The sequence below is a fragment of the Mustela erminea genome, chromosome 12 (assembly GCF_009829155.1).
Source record: "Mustela erminea isolate mMusErm1 chromosome 12, mMusErm1.Pri, whole genome shotgun sequence".
NCBI classification, from domain to species: domain Eukaryota; kingdom Metazoa; phylum Chordata; class Mammalia; order Carnivora; family Mustelidae; genus Mustela; species Mustela erminea.
Genome location: NC_045625.1, coordinates 51,098,415 through 51,116,019, shown reverse-complemented (window position 1 = coordinate 51,116,019; position 17,605 = coordinate 51,098,415). Strand labels below are relative to the sequence as shown.

The following is a 17,605-nucleotide window of genomic DNA, read 5'->3' as shown; positions in this document are numbered from 1 at the left end:
GGATTTTTATCTCCTTTATTCACTTGCTACTTTGTCCTTTATGCCTGGAAAAGTACCTGGCATATAATTGGAGCTTACCAGGCATTTTACAGAATTGAATGGACATAGGAGATGGAACTGGGATCAGCCTCAGAAATTCAGAGATTGTCCCAGACGAAGGGAAAATTTTTCTATCGGAATTGTTAAAGCTTTCTGCCCTATCTCAGAAAGTTGTAAGTGCTTCCACCCCTGGCATTGTTAAAACATGTGCTTCCTGAGTTAACACTTGGTAGAAATACTACAGAAGTGGTATTACTAGGCATTTGATGCTGGGTATTCTAATTTCTTGATGAGATTTCACAATTTTGGAAACTTTTTTTTAACATTTAGTTTCTTTTCATCTGGGTGACAAGTAACTATGACATTGAACTATTTTTCAGTAGGCATACTCTTTTTCTTTGATAGATACACTTTTCAAATATGGTGCACATAAGGGAATTATAACAAAGAGGACATTTGGTTGTGAAAAAAAGCAGGACCCCTGATACAATATAACATTTATCAGATGAAGAAACATTGTCCAGAGACAGTAAGTAACTGAAAGAGCCATATAGCCAGAACTCAAGTCCCAGGCCAGTGCTTGCTTACTGAGTCTGCTAATTTTACTGCAGTAATAGGTCTCCACTTAAGTGATGTTCAAATTTCAGTCACCAATGTAGATGCCCCATCAGGCTAAAGAAGTCCTACTTGTACTTGCTTATTCATCTTAATAAGTTAGAGGCCATGTATGGAATCCACAGAAATAATAGACTGTACAACGTATTTAGACTGATTTTCTTAACATAGAAAACCAATAAGTGCTCAGATTAAACTTACAGCTTTATATGCAGTATGTGCTATAATGGTTTTTGATCTTGAACTTAAAAGAGGTACATTTAACAACTCTTCTTCCTGAATTTTATGTTCCATTTTTTTCTAAAAGCAGTGATTCTGAAGGACAGACCTCTCAAGATTTAGGAACAATTATTGTAGAAACATCCCAGAAGATAAGTCCTATAGAGGATGGAAGAGACCAGAAAGAGGGTGACCAAACGGAAGACAGCCAAATGCAAGGAAAAGAAATGGTACGAATTTATTCAAATACAGATGGCAAGACCCCAAAGGTATATGACACAGTGTTACTTAATTACAAGCTATGTTTTTAATTTTATCTTGTGCTTTATAACTTAAATTTCATGACCAGTGATTTAATTTGAATCCTTAAAAAATGTTTTTCTTTGAAATATATAGTGGAAATACTCAACTTTTTAATAATTTTTAAGTATCAATTTGTTACAAACTTGTATAGTTGAAAATGGAAATAGATATTATTTTCCTAAATATGAATCTTAAGGTATTTATATCTCAGCCAAAAAAATAGGTGATAATTAGCTTATTAGGTTTTAGATTATGTTACCTAAAAGAAAATATCAATAAATTAGACTTAATTAAAATTAAGAAATTTTGGTCTGTGGAAGGCCCACTTTTGAGGATAAAAAGATATGCCATACACTGCAGGAAGTGTTACAAACCGTGTATATGACAAAGGACCCAGATTTTGAATATTTAAAGATTTTGTCAAAACTCATTGGTAGACATTCAAATAATCTAGTTAGAAGATGGAGTAAAAAACATGAACAGACATTTCATTGAGAAGATAAATGGAAGGCAAATAAATACACGTAAAGATTTCCAACATTACTAACCATTACGGAAATGCAGATTAAGACCCTATTGGGATACTTATCTTTTGAAACAGCTAAAATGAAGAAGAGTGAGAATACCAAATGCTGACGAGGATGCAGAGAGAGTGGATCTCACATATAATGTTAGTGTGAATATAAAGTGGCAGGGCACTCTGGGAAACAGTTGGCAGTTTCTTAAAAAAAAAAAAGAATGAGGTGCCTAGGTGGCTTAGCTGGTTAATCACCTGCTTTTGGCTCAGGTCATGATCCCGGGGTCCTAGGATCGAGTCCCACGTCAGGCTTTGTGCTCAGTGGGGTCTGCCTCTCTCCCTCTGCTCCTCCCCACTGTGTTCTCTCTCTCTAACAAATAGGCTCTTTAAAAAAAAAGGGACACCTGAGTGGCTCAGTCAGTTAAGCATCTGCCTTCCCTCTGGTCACGATCCTGGAGTCCTGGAATCATGTACCACATCGGGCTGCTTCTCCCTTTGCCTACCACTCTGCCTGCTGTCCTCTCTATCTCTCTCTGACAACTAAATAAAATCTTTAAAAAAAAAAAAGGAACTAATCATACATTTATCAAACAACCCAACTATTTGCCTCTTCGACACTTATCCCAGAAAAATGGAAATTTGTGTTTACCCAAAAAAACCTGTACATGAATGGGCATAACAACTTTATTTCTAATAGCTGAAAACTGGCAACAACCAGAATTTCCTGCTGAACGGTTAAACTGTGATACATCCGTTCCATGTAATATTATGCAGGGAGGGAAAAAAAAAAGAGAGAGAATGACAAACTATTTGTACACACTATATTCTACATTCTACAATTTCTCATCTTGAGTTGGGGGCTTAGGCCATCTTTCATTGCCTTTTATGTTTTTTGTTGCTATATAAGTGAAATTTCAAGTTCAGAGATTATCGATTGTCATATATTTTCCTGGCCACTTTGTTGGTTGCATGTGTTTTAGGATTCCTATTCCTATATTCCTAATTTGTGACATCAGAATGTCTTTAACATTTTGCCATGTTAAAAAAAAAAACAAACTTTAAGTGTGCTGATTTCAATGTTTAAGATTTTCCTGGACTTCTTTGCGGGCATCTGAGTAGCTCAGTCACTTGAAAGTCAGACTCTTGGTTTTGACTCAGTTATGATCTCATGATGGTGAGCCTCAGGCTCCACACTCAGCTTGGAGTCTGCTTAAGACTCTCTCTCTGTCTGTTCCTCTGCCCCTCTGCCCCACTTGTGTGTGTGCTCTCTCTCTCTTTAAATATATAAAATCTTAAAAAAAATTTTTTCTGTATATCTAGTCAGAAATAATCCTGGAAATGGAAGCCCAATTATTTTTATTTTAGGTCCAGATAATTTTATACCAAGCCTGGTGATTAATACTGGTTTTGTTTGGGACATTTTTATAGTGCTTAGCACATCACTGGCACTTGAATCTTCATAAAACAATGAAACATTTATTTTTTTTTTAAGATTTTATTTATTTATTTGACAGACAGAGATCACAAGTAGGCAGAGAGGCAGGCAGAGAGAGAGGAGGAAGCAGGCTCCCTGCTGAGCAGAGAGCCCAATGTGCAGCTCGATCCCAGGACTCTGGGATCATGACCTGAGCCAAAGGCAGAGGCTTTAACCCACTGAGCCACCCAGGCACCCCAACAATGAAACATATAAAAAAATCTATCTTATATACTGACTCTAAAGAAGTTCAAATGAAGTATTTCAAAAATATTTTGAGGAATGAAGTAATAACAGGACTCACTGAAACCATATGGTACTTTATATATTTTCAGTATATATACATATATATGTGTGTGTGTGTGTATATGTGTATATATATATATATGTATATATATATAGTGATATATAGAGCCATAAGTTATTTAATATTCTTATTTTATTTTTATTGCTTTTATTATATTTCCTCATAGATCTTTAAACTGTCCGTAGGTTAAATTTCTACCACTTTTGGATTGATTTTTGTATTTGTGTGTTGTGCCTCCTAGATCAACTTCTTTTTTTTCTAGTTCAACTTTAGTGCACATATTATGTTAATTTATGAGTTCTTGGTATCAGTTATAGAATTTTACTGTTTAAATTTTTTAGCCTGCATAGATAAATATATTTTTAGGTAAAGAAATAATATTATTTATTATGTTCATTCACTTGAAGTTATTATTGAGTAATAATCTAATTTTTATAAAACCTTCAAATTTAGAATTATTTTCATTACAAGAATGCCAAAAAAACAACTTTTCAAAAGAAGAATGGTAATATACAAAAGAGTTCACATACAACAGTTCCTATCAGAGGTAAGAATGTATATGAAATTAACAATGTCTTTTTAATTTATTGTGTTTTTTAAAAAAAAATTACAAACATTATTTTTATAGTTAACAGAGAAAAGTGGAAAAATATAACTGTCCAGAAATCAAGTAGCAATATTATTTTATTACGAGAACGTATTGTATCCTTACAACAACAAAACAGTGTACTTCAGAATGCCAAAAAGACAGCAGAATTGTCTGTCAAAGAATATAAAGAAATCAATGAAAAACTCCTTCAGCAACAGCAAGTGTCTGATCAACGATATCAAATAAGCAGACAGACAATAAAGGTAAAGAAACTTTAAAAATTAATTACAATAGTCTCTATTATAAGGGTGAATATTTTGTTTTACATGTGTTGTTCTGTTCATATTTGTGTTTTTTATTGTGGTATAACTTGGATTTTAAGAATAGGCTTCATAAATGCATTTAGGTTGCCCATTTGCCCATGTCTAAGACTTTGAATTTTTCATTATAATCAAATTATTAAATAGTAATTGCTGCTGTTCCTCTTTGCAAATACTAGTGTAACATGTGAGGATTTTAACATAAATATCTATTTTAATGTGTTCCTATAACTTATCTATGCTTTTGTTAAACTCAGGTGAATTGAGTTTTCTCTAGCAGTTTTTAGATACATTATAACATTGCTGGTTATCATAATTTAATTATAAAGCAAATAAAAATGAAAGATTGTTCTTTACATTTCTATTCTTAAAGGTATTTGCTTGTAAAAAATAATGATTTGTTGAAAATTTGTCTTATACAGAAGAATTCGTAATTTTAGAAAATAATTTTTTTAAAAGATTTTATTTATTTATTTGACAGAGAGAGATCACAGTAGGCAGAGAGGCAGGCAGAGAAGGAAGCAGGCTCCCTGCTGAGCAGAGACCCTCATGTGGGACTCGATCCCAGGACCCTGAGATCATGACCCGAGCCTAAGGCAGCGGCTTAACCCACTGAGCCACTTTTAAATCACTATCATACATAATTTTAAATTATGCTTAAATTCTCTACTTATATTATCTAGTGCTTTCATCCAAGCAATACTAACTAAATGTTTTAATTATAAAGGATTACTGTTATGCTAGCTATATGAATATCAATAGGAACTGTGTTCTGGCTTCATTCCCAAAGTAGCCTTATAACCAAATCTCACCCATGTTCCAAACGTACTCTGAAAGTTACTTTCTATGATCTGGGTTTTAAAAAATTATTAAGACTTGTTTTCTGGCCTAACAGGTAGTAGACACTGTAGAATATTCCATGTGCACTTGAGAAGAATGTGTATTCTGCTGTTGTTGGAGTGAATGTTCTATATATATATCTGTTGAGTTTAGTTGGTTAATAATGATGTTCAACTTTTCTATTATTTTTGCTGATTTTCTGTCTAGTTCTATCAGTTATTGAGTGTGAAGTATTTAAATCACCTGCTATTAATTTTTTCGTGATAGCTTTAATAAGAGATAACTCATATACCATATAATTCTCTCATTTAAATTAAATGGTTGTTACAATGTAGAAAAAATTGTGCAGCTATCACCAAAATCAATTTTGGAACATTTTCATAACTTCATAAAGGGACCCTGTACCCTTTATCTATTATCCTTCCCCATCTCTGCCAGCTCTAGGCAACTCCTAATCTATACTCTATATAGATTGTAAGGGCAAAAAAATTTATTCTACTTCCTTCAGGTTATTTGACTTCTCTAATAATTAAAGTGTCATAAGACAAATTAACAGGAGAAAAAGAATTTAACTTTGTATGTATTAGACCTCCATAAAAACATGAAACCCAAAAAGCAGCTAGGTAATTGAAGCTTATAAAACATCCTGAGCTAAAGAAGAGGTTTGGGGTCTGGGATTCAAAGGGAGGAAGGCCTTTCACATGAAGGTCAGAGATGTTTGGAAACAGATGTTCTGTTATGCAGATAAAGTTCTAAGGTAAAAAGAGGGGTGCCTGGGTGGCTCAATTGGTTACGTCCAACTTCTGGTTTTGGCTTAGGTCATGGTCTCAGGGTCACGAGATCGAACCTCAGTCATTCTCTGTTAGGAGTAACTCTCCAAGACAGTTACTCATAATTTACCTGAAAAGTGTGAAAAATATGAGTCCCAAATCTTAAGAACAACAAGATGTAAATGTCATCCTCTTTTGTTCCAGTAACATTACTTAATTGTATTATGGCTGTGTAAACTCGTTTATAACCACATTGTTTCATCATGTAGATTTAAACAGCATTAACTCAAAGAAGCAAACTACTAGAACCCATATTATAAAACAAAGTGCAACTTTAGCTATAAAACCACCTTTTAAAAATCTTTTGAATGTTTTGTATAGGTATTAAATAATTTTATATAAGATATCAGCTGGTAAATATGAAACATAGATTTTTGTGGAATTTTATATACTGTAAAATTTATTTTCTAATAAGCCTTCCCTTGAAATAATATGTTTAGAGAAAGTAGAATAATCTGTACCATTAATTCATATATTAATAGCTGAGTTATTTTATTAATTTCCTTTCTGTATTTATTTAAGAAAATGTATTTCAAGAGGTTTATTATCACTATGATTGAGGTATGTTGCCTGAAATTCATATGTTGAATTTTGACCTAATTCTTAATATTGCGTTTTTTGGGGATGGGGCCTTTGTGAGGTAATTACGTTTAGTTGAGGTCATACCCTTATGTTGGGTTTAGTGACCTTATAGGTAGAGAGCTCTCAATAGAACCTAACCATGCCGGCATCTCATACTTTCAGCCTCCAGAATTGGAAGATATTAAATGTCACTTGTTTAAGCCACAGAGTCTATGGGGGTTTTGTTGTTATTGTAGCAACCCAAGCAGAGTAATGCAGATTTTGGTACTGCCACTTTAGTGCTGTTGTAACAAATACCTAAAAATGTGGAAGAAGCAGCTTTGGAACTATGTAATGGGTACATGTTGCGAGGGTTTTGAGGTATGTACTAGAAATAGAGACATTAAGGGTATTCTGGAGAGGTTTCAGATGAAAATGAGAAACATGTTTTTGGAAACTAGAGGGAAGGCAATCTTTGTTATAAAATATCAAAGAACTTGGATGAACTGTGTTTTAGTGTTTTGTGGAAGGTAGAACTTGAGAGCAAAGAAACTGTGTGTTCTTTTATTAAAATTTTATTTTGGAAAGGGTAGTTTTAGGTTCACAGCAAAATTGAAAAGAAGGTACTGAGATTTCTCATATATCCCATGCCTCCACATATGGGTAGACTCCCTCATTGTCAGTATCCCCATCAGAGAGGTACATTTATTGCAATTGATGAACCTACATTGATACATCATAATTACCCAAAATGCATAGTTTAACTTGCAGTTCACTCTTGCTATATTGTACATTCCCTGGGTTTGGAAAAAATGTATAATGACACAAATCTATTCATGTATTCATTTTCACTGCCCTAAAAATCCTCTATGTCTCGCCTATTTATCCTCCCACCCCACTCCAATCCCTGGCAACTGCAGATTTTTTTTTATTATCTCCATAACTTTGCCTTTTGCAGAATGTCATATAGTTGGAATCCTATAATATAAAGAGTTTTCAGACTGACTTCTTTCTCATAATAATATGCACCCAAGTTTCCTCCCTCATAATAATATGCACCCAAGTTTTTTTGTGGCTCATTTCTTTTTAGTGTTGAATAATATTCCGTTGTCTCATGTACCACAATTTATGTATCTCCTCACCTACTGAAGGACATCTTGATTACTTCCATGCCTTGGCAATTATGAATAAAGCTACTATAAACATCCCCATAAAGGTTCTTGTGTGCACACAATGCCTTTGGGCAAATACCAAGAAATGTGATTGCTATATCATATGGTAAAAATATGTTTAGTTTTGTAAGAAACTGCCAAGCTGTCTTCCAAAGTTAACTGTACCATTTTGATTCCCAGAAGCAAGGAATGAGATTCCCATTGCCCCACATTCTCACTACCATTTGAGGTTGACAGTGTGGTGGATTTTGGCCATTCTGAAAGTGTATAGTGTTATTTCATGGTTGTTTTAATTTGTATTTCCCTGATGATATATGATGTGGAATATCTTTTTATATGCTTATTTCCCATCTGTTTATCTTCTTTGGTAAGATGTCTATTTGGGTCTCTTGCCCACTTTTTAATTGGATTTTTTTTTTCCTTACTGCTGAGTTTTAGGAGTTCTTTCTGTATTTTGGAAAAAGTCCTTTATCAGATGTGTCTTTTGTAAATATTTGCTTCCAGTCTGTAGTAGAATGGGCCTTCTTATTCTCTCAACACTGTGCTTTGTCGAGCAGAAGTTTTGAATCGTAATGAAGTTCAGCTTATCAATTATTTTTTTCATGGATCATGCTTTTGGTGTATCTAAAGAGTGATCACCATACCCTAGATCACTTAGAAGTTCTCCTATTTTATCTTTAAGGAATTTTTTAGCCTTGTGTTTTACACTTAGGTCTGTGATCCATTTTGAATTAATTTTTGTGAAGGAATAAAGTCCGTCTTCTGTGTCTAGATTTTTTTAATTTTTATTTATTTATTTTGCCTGTAGATGCCCAAATGTTCTAGCACATTTTGTTGTAAAGGCTATTTTATCTGCATTGCATTGCCTTTGCTTTTTCCTCAAAGATCAATTGACTCTACTTATGTGGGTTTATTTCCGGGGTGTCTATTATGTTCCATTGACCTATTTATTCTTTTACCAGTACCACATGTTTTGATTACTGTAACTTTATAGTGAGTCTTGAAATCAGGTAGTAGTGCTAAATCTTCCAACTTTGTTGTTTTCCTTCAGTACTATATTGACTAATCTGGATCTTTTGCCTCTTCATATGAACTTTAAGATCAGTTTATCAATATTTACGTGCTGGAATTTTGATTAGGATTGCAGTGAATCTATAGAACCAATTGGGAAGAACTAACGTCTTGACAATATTGTACCTTCCTTTCCATGAACATGGAATATCTCCATTTATTTAGTTCTTCGGCTTCATTTCTCAGACTATTTTAGTTTTACTCATATAAACATTGTACATCTTTTGTTAAATATATATTAAAGTATTTACTTTTTAGGTGTGCTAATGTAAATGGGATATTTTGCTTTTAAATCTACTTGTTCACTGCTGGTATATAGGAAAGGGATTGACTTTCATATATTAACCTTTTATCTATCAACTGTGACATAATCACTTAGTTGGTCTAGGAGTTTTTTTGTTGATTCTTTTAGGTATTCTGCATTGACAGTCAAATCTGTGAATAAAGACAGTTTTATTTCTTTCCTCTGACTCTGTATACTTTTCACTTGATTTTCTCATCTTGCTGACTTAGCTAGAACTTCCAGTATGACAAAAAGCCAGGATGAGAGGAGACCTCTTGCCTTGCACCTGATCTTAGTGGAAATGCTTCAAGTTTCTCATCATTAAGTGTGATGTTTCTTATAGGGCTCTTACAGATAATCTTTATGAAGTTGAGAATGCTCCCCTCTATTCCTTATTTACTGAGAGTTCTTACTATAAATGTGTGTTGAATTTGTCAAATGACTTTCTGCATCTATTGATGTAGTCATGTGATTTTTATTTTTTAGGCTGTTGATGTGAAGGATTGCATTAATTGATTTTTATCTCTTGAGTCGTTTTATCAACCTATGAGGAGGATAGTATCCTCATATTATATTAGGTGTGGTGCAATTAAGACTTAAAGAATTGAAATAAATTGCTTAAGATCAAGCTGAGTTGGCATTCTAGGGTTGCAACCTAGACTATCTCTTGATCTTAACTTCATAGTCTTTCTACTTTTCTAAGCTGATTTTTTTTTTACAACATTAAGTTTAATAGTTTTAAAGTTTACCATTTGTGAATTTTGTCAGATCTAGTAGTTAATTCACTCCTAAAAGACAAAAACCGTATGTTATACTTCTTTGATAATGTTCACAGAATCCTGTATATTTAAGGTCATAGTACATTCTCAATGAAAGAATGAAGATTGATTTATGACTAGTTTTTACCGAGACTCTGATCTGATATTGTATATTCTTATCAACATTAAAAAAAGTTCCTTCCTCTTTTCTTTACGTCATTCTAAATCTAGCACATCACTTAAAGTCTAGTTCATAATATCACTTCTTGCATATAACATTTCCCAGAGCCATTCTCCTTTTCTAAGTTTAGCAAAAAATAATTCTGTTGTAATTTATTAAGTTGAGGTGGTTATGCGTCATGTAAGTGAAAATATCCTACAGACTTTTGTGAATAGGAACTAGAGAATCAATTTGAGAATTAGAAGAACAGGTAAGTCAAGACTGAATATTCATTTATATTGAGGAAGTGAAGGCATAGAAAACATTGTAGGAAAGGACTAAAAAGTTGACAGATCAATTGATAAATTATATAACATCGTGAAAGTATTGGGAGTTATGGTTTTGATATGAGAGTCAGCAGTATTAGTCTTATGGTGCTTTCAAGGAGAATGAGGCATACTCTCTTCTTTTTGTCAAAAATCCCACTAGGCCCACTTCACTTATTTGTGTTGCCATTCTTATAATTCTAAGCATTTAATTTTCCACACCCTGATTTGCAAAATGGCCCTACATGTTTTCTGCAGGAAAAAGATACTCCTTTTTGTCCCCCCAAAATGCTATTTCTCTATATTAATAACAGTACTAACCAATCCCTAGGGGCATAACAATATTTCCAAAAGTTACAGAAGAGATACTTTATAAAATATGGGCTGGAGAACCAGACTTTCACCCTAAGCCATTGCTGCCTAATAGCCTTTAATCTGATTTTTCTGTAACTCCTCAACTGGAGTGTCCCCAAGTAATCTTAGAGTTTATGTGTAATATTTCCACATACGTGTCATAAATATAGACTGCTGTTTATTTTGTGATTAAGCATTATTATATCTTCTGATATCTTGATGAATTCTTGATTCCCTTGCCCTCTGAGTTAGATAAAGGTAAATTCTCCAACAGCAAATTTTGTTTTCAGAAACTTTTTTGGCAACTGCAATCTTAAAGCAGGTTCATTTTTAGGATTTGAATTTTCAAATTTGTTTCAGCTCTTGTCCAATTGCATTAACCAGTTAATCTTCAATTAACTTAATCAAAACCCAAATAAAGGACTGATCCTGAATTAATGAAAACAGCATAACCCATTCAACAAATATCTAAGGTTTTTAGGTTCATCTATCATATAAACTTTGAGGATACCATTATATCTGAAGAGTCTTTTAGGAAACCCTGTAATTCTAAAAGGATCGTATTTTATGGATCTCCATAAAACATTTTCATTTGTGTAGATTATATGATTGCTATTATTTCCTAAACTTACATTTATCTTTGGTTTATATTTATTTATATAACTCTTACTTAAAAGACTGAAGTGTTAAATTGTACTGGACTTATTTTTTTTTCTGTCAGCAATTGTAGAATGTTAAATACCCTCATTTTCCTTTTTGTGGTCTGTGTTCATATCTCTAGTAATAATGAAGTAGAAAACTACTCCCTTATTGTACTTCATTGCTAATCTCCAGAGTTTTCTTTTATCTTACCCCAGTAGCTTATGTAGTACACATTCCTTGTAGGGTATTCGGTTTATATATGTCAGATTCTCTAGGGCCATGGCTTTTGCCAGATGAAGCACTTTTGATTTTGAAGCTGATGAAACACAGTGCTATTATTGATCTGTGCATGACACAGCCTGTCTCTCTCCTAGCAGAGTGTAGCAACATTTATCCAGGAATTTGTGAAATGTCACTCGGATCATGTTCGCAAGGTAAACTGTGCAAAAACCAGGATCTGAGCTGAGAATCCATGTGGAATTGGACGTGACTGTCTTATTCCTATGTCTTATCTTCTAGATGAACCAAGTGATATTTGTTAACAGAATGTCTGTGTCTTATATTAGACTTTGTAAGGAATGATTATTATCACACAGAACGCTATGTACTGTAAAATCATACATCTTATACTCTGTTTTCAGATGCACTTGTGATCTTACACAAAAAATAGTAAGATAAGAAAATAGGACCTGAAAACATCAGTTAGAAATTTATTTTCTGTTTATAATGAGCCAGTGTTGTAATATATTGCACAGTCTTATGTTCCTAGTGGTGTTTTTATTCTTTGCATCAGTATCCTTTCAGGTAAGTGTGTCTCATTAAAATACCAATATGCCTAGAAGTGACAAATTATAACATTTTTCCCCACTATGGAATCATTGTGATATTTAACTATGCATGTATTTTAGAGTTTGGTTTTAAATGCCTAAAATTTTGGTTTGCACATGGATAGATATATTTGTTATGATTTGTTTTAGATTAATATACCTAACACAGGTAAGGCCTTAATAATAGGATACTCAACAATGAATTAAACATAATCTTTGAAACTTATATAATATACTACTAGCAGAGGTGAACATGTATATCATAATACAAAGAAATTATAATATCTATCTATCATGTGTTTGTGTGTGTGTGTGTGTGTAACATACACCATGGCTATGTAGTGGATGGAAAAATACAGTCATTCATCATAGTCATTATTTAGTAAGACTTTTGAGGAGGTAGCATTTGTGCTTAGACTTACAGTTTAGTTTCATTTTGAAAGTTGTATAGTGGAACAAAACCATTAGAAGAGGGAAATCTTGAAAAGGCATCAAGGCAAGAAAGAAGTTTGTTGAGACTAGTGAATAATCTAGTATAGCTGTGGTTCTCAAATCTAGCTATGTGTTCTCCTCACCTGGCGAGCTTTAAAAAAATACTCACGCCCAGGCCCTGCCCTAGACCAGTTAAATCTGGATATCTGGTGGTGATCGTACCTTGCTAAAAGCTCTCAGGTGGTACTATTGTACAGTTAGGTGTGAGACTAAACTTTGAGAAAGTAGAAATTAAATGGAAACATGCAAATAAGAGACTGTTTAAATATTACAGCAAACGATGACAAAAATCTAGAGGATACCAGTAGAAGTAGAAAGAAAAGAAAACAAGGGATTTTATAATGGTATAACACACAGAGTTTGACGACCAATCCTAGATGGGAAGATAAAAAAAAAACAAAGTGAAGAATTGAAGATATCTATCAGTATTCTAATTAAAGTGACTAGAAAGTTGATAGACTTTATTTGTGATAATATTTTATGATAAATATTGTGGGAGAAAAAATCTTCATATGAACATACCAAGAAAGTTGGACAAAATATAACAAATATAAATGTACACCATTTAAATATATAGAACATAACAACAAAAAGATGTACATCTCTAGAGCTAAAGTCGCTGACAGTTTACCACTGGACCCAATGGAAATTTGTCACTGAAGTGATGGTATCAAGTGAGCTGCAGGATATTTGAGTGTCTAATGTAGAGGAGAGACCAGGGCTAGAGGTATGAAATTTTGAAGTTATGAGTATTTAGATCATATTTTAAAATGTGAAGCTGGATGGAACCCACTTAGGGAGTAAAGGTAGATAAAAAAGAGAGGAGGTCCAAGGTCTGGGCCCAGGGCCCTCCAACCTTTGGAGTTTGGACAGAAGGGAAAGGACTAGAAAAGGAGAAGCCAGTTAAGTAGAAAGAAAACCAAGGGCATGGAGTATCCAAAAGCCAAATGATGAAAGGATTTCAAGGACTAGTGAATGACTAACGATGTCAAATGCTGCTGACTAGTGTAGGTCCTTGAGAGGAACTAAGAAATGGGAAGAGAAGGAGAGGAATTGGAGAATATAGTTAAATGTGCATCCTTTTTAGAGTCATCTCATAGAATTTTGCTCTAAAGGAGAACAGATAAAACTAACATATAAACACTTAATATATATAAATATGAACATTTAATAACTTGGGCTCAAAATATATAATGCAAAAATGGCAAATCTTAACTATTTTTAAGATAACTTGCTCTAAATATTTATCAAAAATATTCACAAAATTAAACCAAAAAAAGCTCTTCACAAATTTTAAATATTTGGTGTCATATAAAAAACATTGTTTAACATAAGTGAAATTAGAAATCAATTTAAAAGCTTAACTTTGAAAATTCTGATGCAAACTTATAGAGACATTTCCAAATAACTAATGGATCAAAGAAGAAAATTTTAAAAATGAAAGAATACTTCAAATTAAATGATATCAAAACTTGCAGAGTACAGGTAAGATGGTACTCAGATGGAAATGTATACCTTTAAATGCAGTAAAACTAGAGAAAGGTTAAAAATTAATGAGCTACCAGTGTAATTGGTTACATTCAATTTAAGAATGAGCAATTAAATAATCCCAAAAAAAATAAAAAGAAGGACATATTAAGATAAGGACAACACTTAATATTGTAGAAAGCAAACATGCAGTAGACAAGATAAAAAAAAAACTAAAAGGTGGATCATTGATACTAATAAATTGATAAAAAATAGCAAGTATTGATGGGGATATGGATGAACTAAAACTTTCATACGTTGCAGGTGGGATATGGAAAGTAATGCACTAATTTGGAAAACAGTTTGGCAGTCCCTCAAAAGGCAAATTATAGACCTACCATATGATCCAGCAGTTCCATTTAGGTGTATGCCAAAGAAACTGGAAACAGATGTTCACATAAAAACTGTACCTAGAGGTGCTTGGGTGGCTCAGTGGGTTAAGCCTCTGACTTCAGCTCAGGTCATGATCTCAGGGTCCTGGGATGGAGCCCCGCATCGACCTCTCTGCTCAGCAGGGAGCCTGCTTCTTCCCCTCTCTCTGCCTGCCTCTCTGCCTACTTGTGATCTCTCTCTCTGTGTCAAATAAATAAATAAGATATTAAAAAATTAAAAAATAAATAAAAATTGTTACGTGAATGTTCATAGCAGCGTTATTCATAATAGCCCAAAAGTGGAAACAACCAAACACCCATATAATGGGTAATCATTCAGCAATAAAAAAGGAGTGAAGTAGTGACACAGGCTACAACATGGGTAAACCTTGAAAATATGCCCAGTGGGAAGAAGTCAGTGTCTGAAGATCAAACAAAATAACATTTCATTTATATGGAATGTCCAGAAAAGGCAAAGTCTATAGAGACAAAAAGTAGATTAGAGACTGCATAGGCACGGAGTTGGGAAAGAAATGTCTGTAAGTGGGCATGAGGTTTCTTTCTGGTGTGATGGAAATGTTCTAAATTTAGCGTTTGGTATAATTGCACAACTCTATTAATATACTAAAAATCATTCAATCAGATGCTTTAAAAATGGATGAATTTCATCTATGTAAATTATACCTTAATAAAGCTATCAATAAAATGTAATACCACACTATGAACAGTTTGTGAGATTGAAATTTGAGTTTCATATGTAAGTTCTGCTAGGCATACACATTTTCCCAAAGAAGAGAAGAAAGAGAAGTAAATTTCACCTCATTTTATGAGGGTACTATAATTGTAACACAATAACAATATAGGAAAATATGAGAAAGGAAAATTAAAGGTTCATCTCAGCTATGAATATGGATAAATATTCCTAAACTATTAACAAATCTAATCAAACTATGATAAATAAATATCACAAATGAGGATAATTCCAGAAGTAAAATAGCTTATTTCATCATTAGAAAAATTGTTTATATAATTCATTACTACAACAAAGAAAGGGGGAAATGTATTAAAGATGCAGAAAATCTAAAGCAACATCAGGAAGATGGCAGAATTTGAGGGAAGCACCAGACCCTTTTTCCCATAGAGAAACCAATTCAGCAACAATACTCAGGCCAATTCCTTTTGTGAAAAATCCAGAAACCAATGAAAAGGCACCCCTCGGGAGTGTGCAGCTAGCCGTATTCAGATTGGTGGGGCACTCCTTCAACTTAGTCCCTCCTGCAATCATACTGCCGTGTGATCCGGAAGAAACTCCTGGTTTGTGGGTCCTCCCTGAGGAGAGAAGGAGTATACTGGACCTTATGTCCAACCTTCTGGCTTTTCAGCAAGCCTGTGGGAATGGCTGCTTTTTCACCTGTCTCAGAGCATGGATGGGATCTGTCATACTCCAGATGCCTAGAGGCCACTGAGAACCAAAAGAGCTGGATGGCCTGCTGCTGTTGCAGAGGACCCCTGCCACACTAGACAGAAGCTGATACAGCTTGAAGCAGAAGTTCCTCTCTCAGGGAGGGAGAGAGAGAGAGAGAAGAGGGAACAGGTATCCACTGTTGCAGATTTTAAGGAGGAGAGTGCCTGAGGGGCTTGTTTCTTGCTCATCTTAAACCTCAGACAGGACCCATATACTCTAGACGCCTGGGAACCACTAAGAACTAGACAAGAGCTAGATGGCATGCTGCTGCTCCACAAGGCCTTTGGTGCAGCAGACAAGCCGATATGGAAAGAAGAAGAATGGGGTGTGTGTACAATGTCCCAGCTCTGCAGGGCCTGCCTGAGAAACTCGTTTCTGTCTAGCCCAGTTGGGACAACGTGGAACTGGGCGTACTCTAGGTAGAAGTCTGGGGCTGCTGAGAATAAAAAAAGAGCTTGGTTGGCATGTTGCTGCTCTACGGACCCCAGTATAGCAGACAGGCCCCAGAGTAAGCAATGCTGAGATTATGAGCGCCTGGGAAGTAAACAAAGTAAACAAACAGAAAATGTATTTAATTAGAAATCTACACACACTGGCTCAGACAAGTCATATCCACAGGGAACTTTTGAGAGTTTCCAGAATCTCGAGCTGGGGCTGATCCTGGTGAAGGTTTTTCTGTATGTGAGCCAGTTTGTAAAGAGGAAGAAGTGGATGTTTCTTCAAGTGCATGGATAGCAACCCAAAGTTATAAGGAACATAAAGAAACAGTAAAATGGCTGAATCAGAGGAACAAAATAAATTTCCAGAAACTGACCCTAAAGAAACAGAGGTATATGAATGATCTGAAAAGAATCTGGAAATAGAGAACTTGAAGAACACTATAGACTAATTGGACCTGCCAGACTTATACAGAACTCTCTACCCAACTACAGTATTCTTTTCAAGTGCACATGGCACATTCTGCAGGGTAGACCACATGTTAGGCCACAAAATAAGTCTTAAATTTGAGAAAATTGAAACCATACAAAGTATCTTTTCTGACCACAATGGACTAAAACTAGAAATCAATAGCAGGAGGAAAACTATAAAACCCACAAATATATGGAAGTTAAACAACACACTTTTAACCAGTGGGTCAAAGAAGAAGTCACTAGGGAAATTAGAAAATACCACAAGAGAAATGAAATGAAAACACAGCATATCAAAACATGGATGCAGTGTAAGTATGCTGAGAGGGATGTTTAAATACTGTACTATATGCTTACAGATGGGTTAAGAGGATAAGTCTTGTGTTACATTAATTTTTATGACAATGAAAAACCCGAAGACAGTATTTTTATACAATTAAATACCTGTTCATGATAAAAATCTCTTAGTAAATGAAATACAGCAGAGAACTTTCTTATTCTGTTAAAAAATTATGTACCAAAAACCTAAAACAGCCATCATACTTAATGGTGGACGTAAAAACCATTCCTTTTACCATCAGGAGAAAGATATTTATGTCTGCTATCATTGCTTGTCTTAGATGTTGTACTAGAGG

General features: G+C 34.2%; 1 protein-coding gene across 4 annotated transcripts in view; it reads left to right on the top strand.

Annotated features, from left to right (window-relative positions):
- The window catches only part of CNTLN (centlein), a 292,701-nt gene that overhangs the window by 216,614 nt on the left and 58,482 nt on the right, over nucleotides 1-17,605 (top strand). For 2 of the 4 annotated variants that reach the window (XM_032307449.1, XM_032307445.1), the window contains 3 exons: nucleotides 962-1,142; nucleotides 3,928-4,021; nucleotides 4,103-4,326. In XM_032307449.1, coding sequence (XP_032163340.1) covers nucleotides 962-1,142; nucleotides 3,928-4,021; nucleotides 4,103-4,326 — 499 coding nt within the window. The remainder of the gene's footprint in view (nucleotides 1-961; nucleotides 1,143-3,927; nucleotides 4,022-4,102; nucleotides 4,327-17,605) is intronic. The other 2 variants (XM_032307446.1, XM_032307448.1) reach the window with 2 other exon arrangements.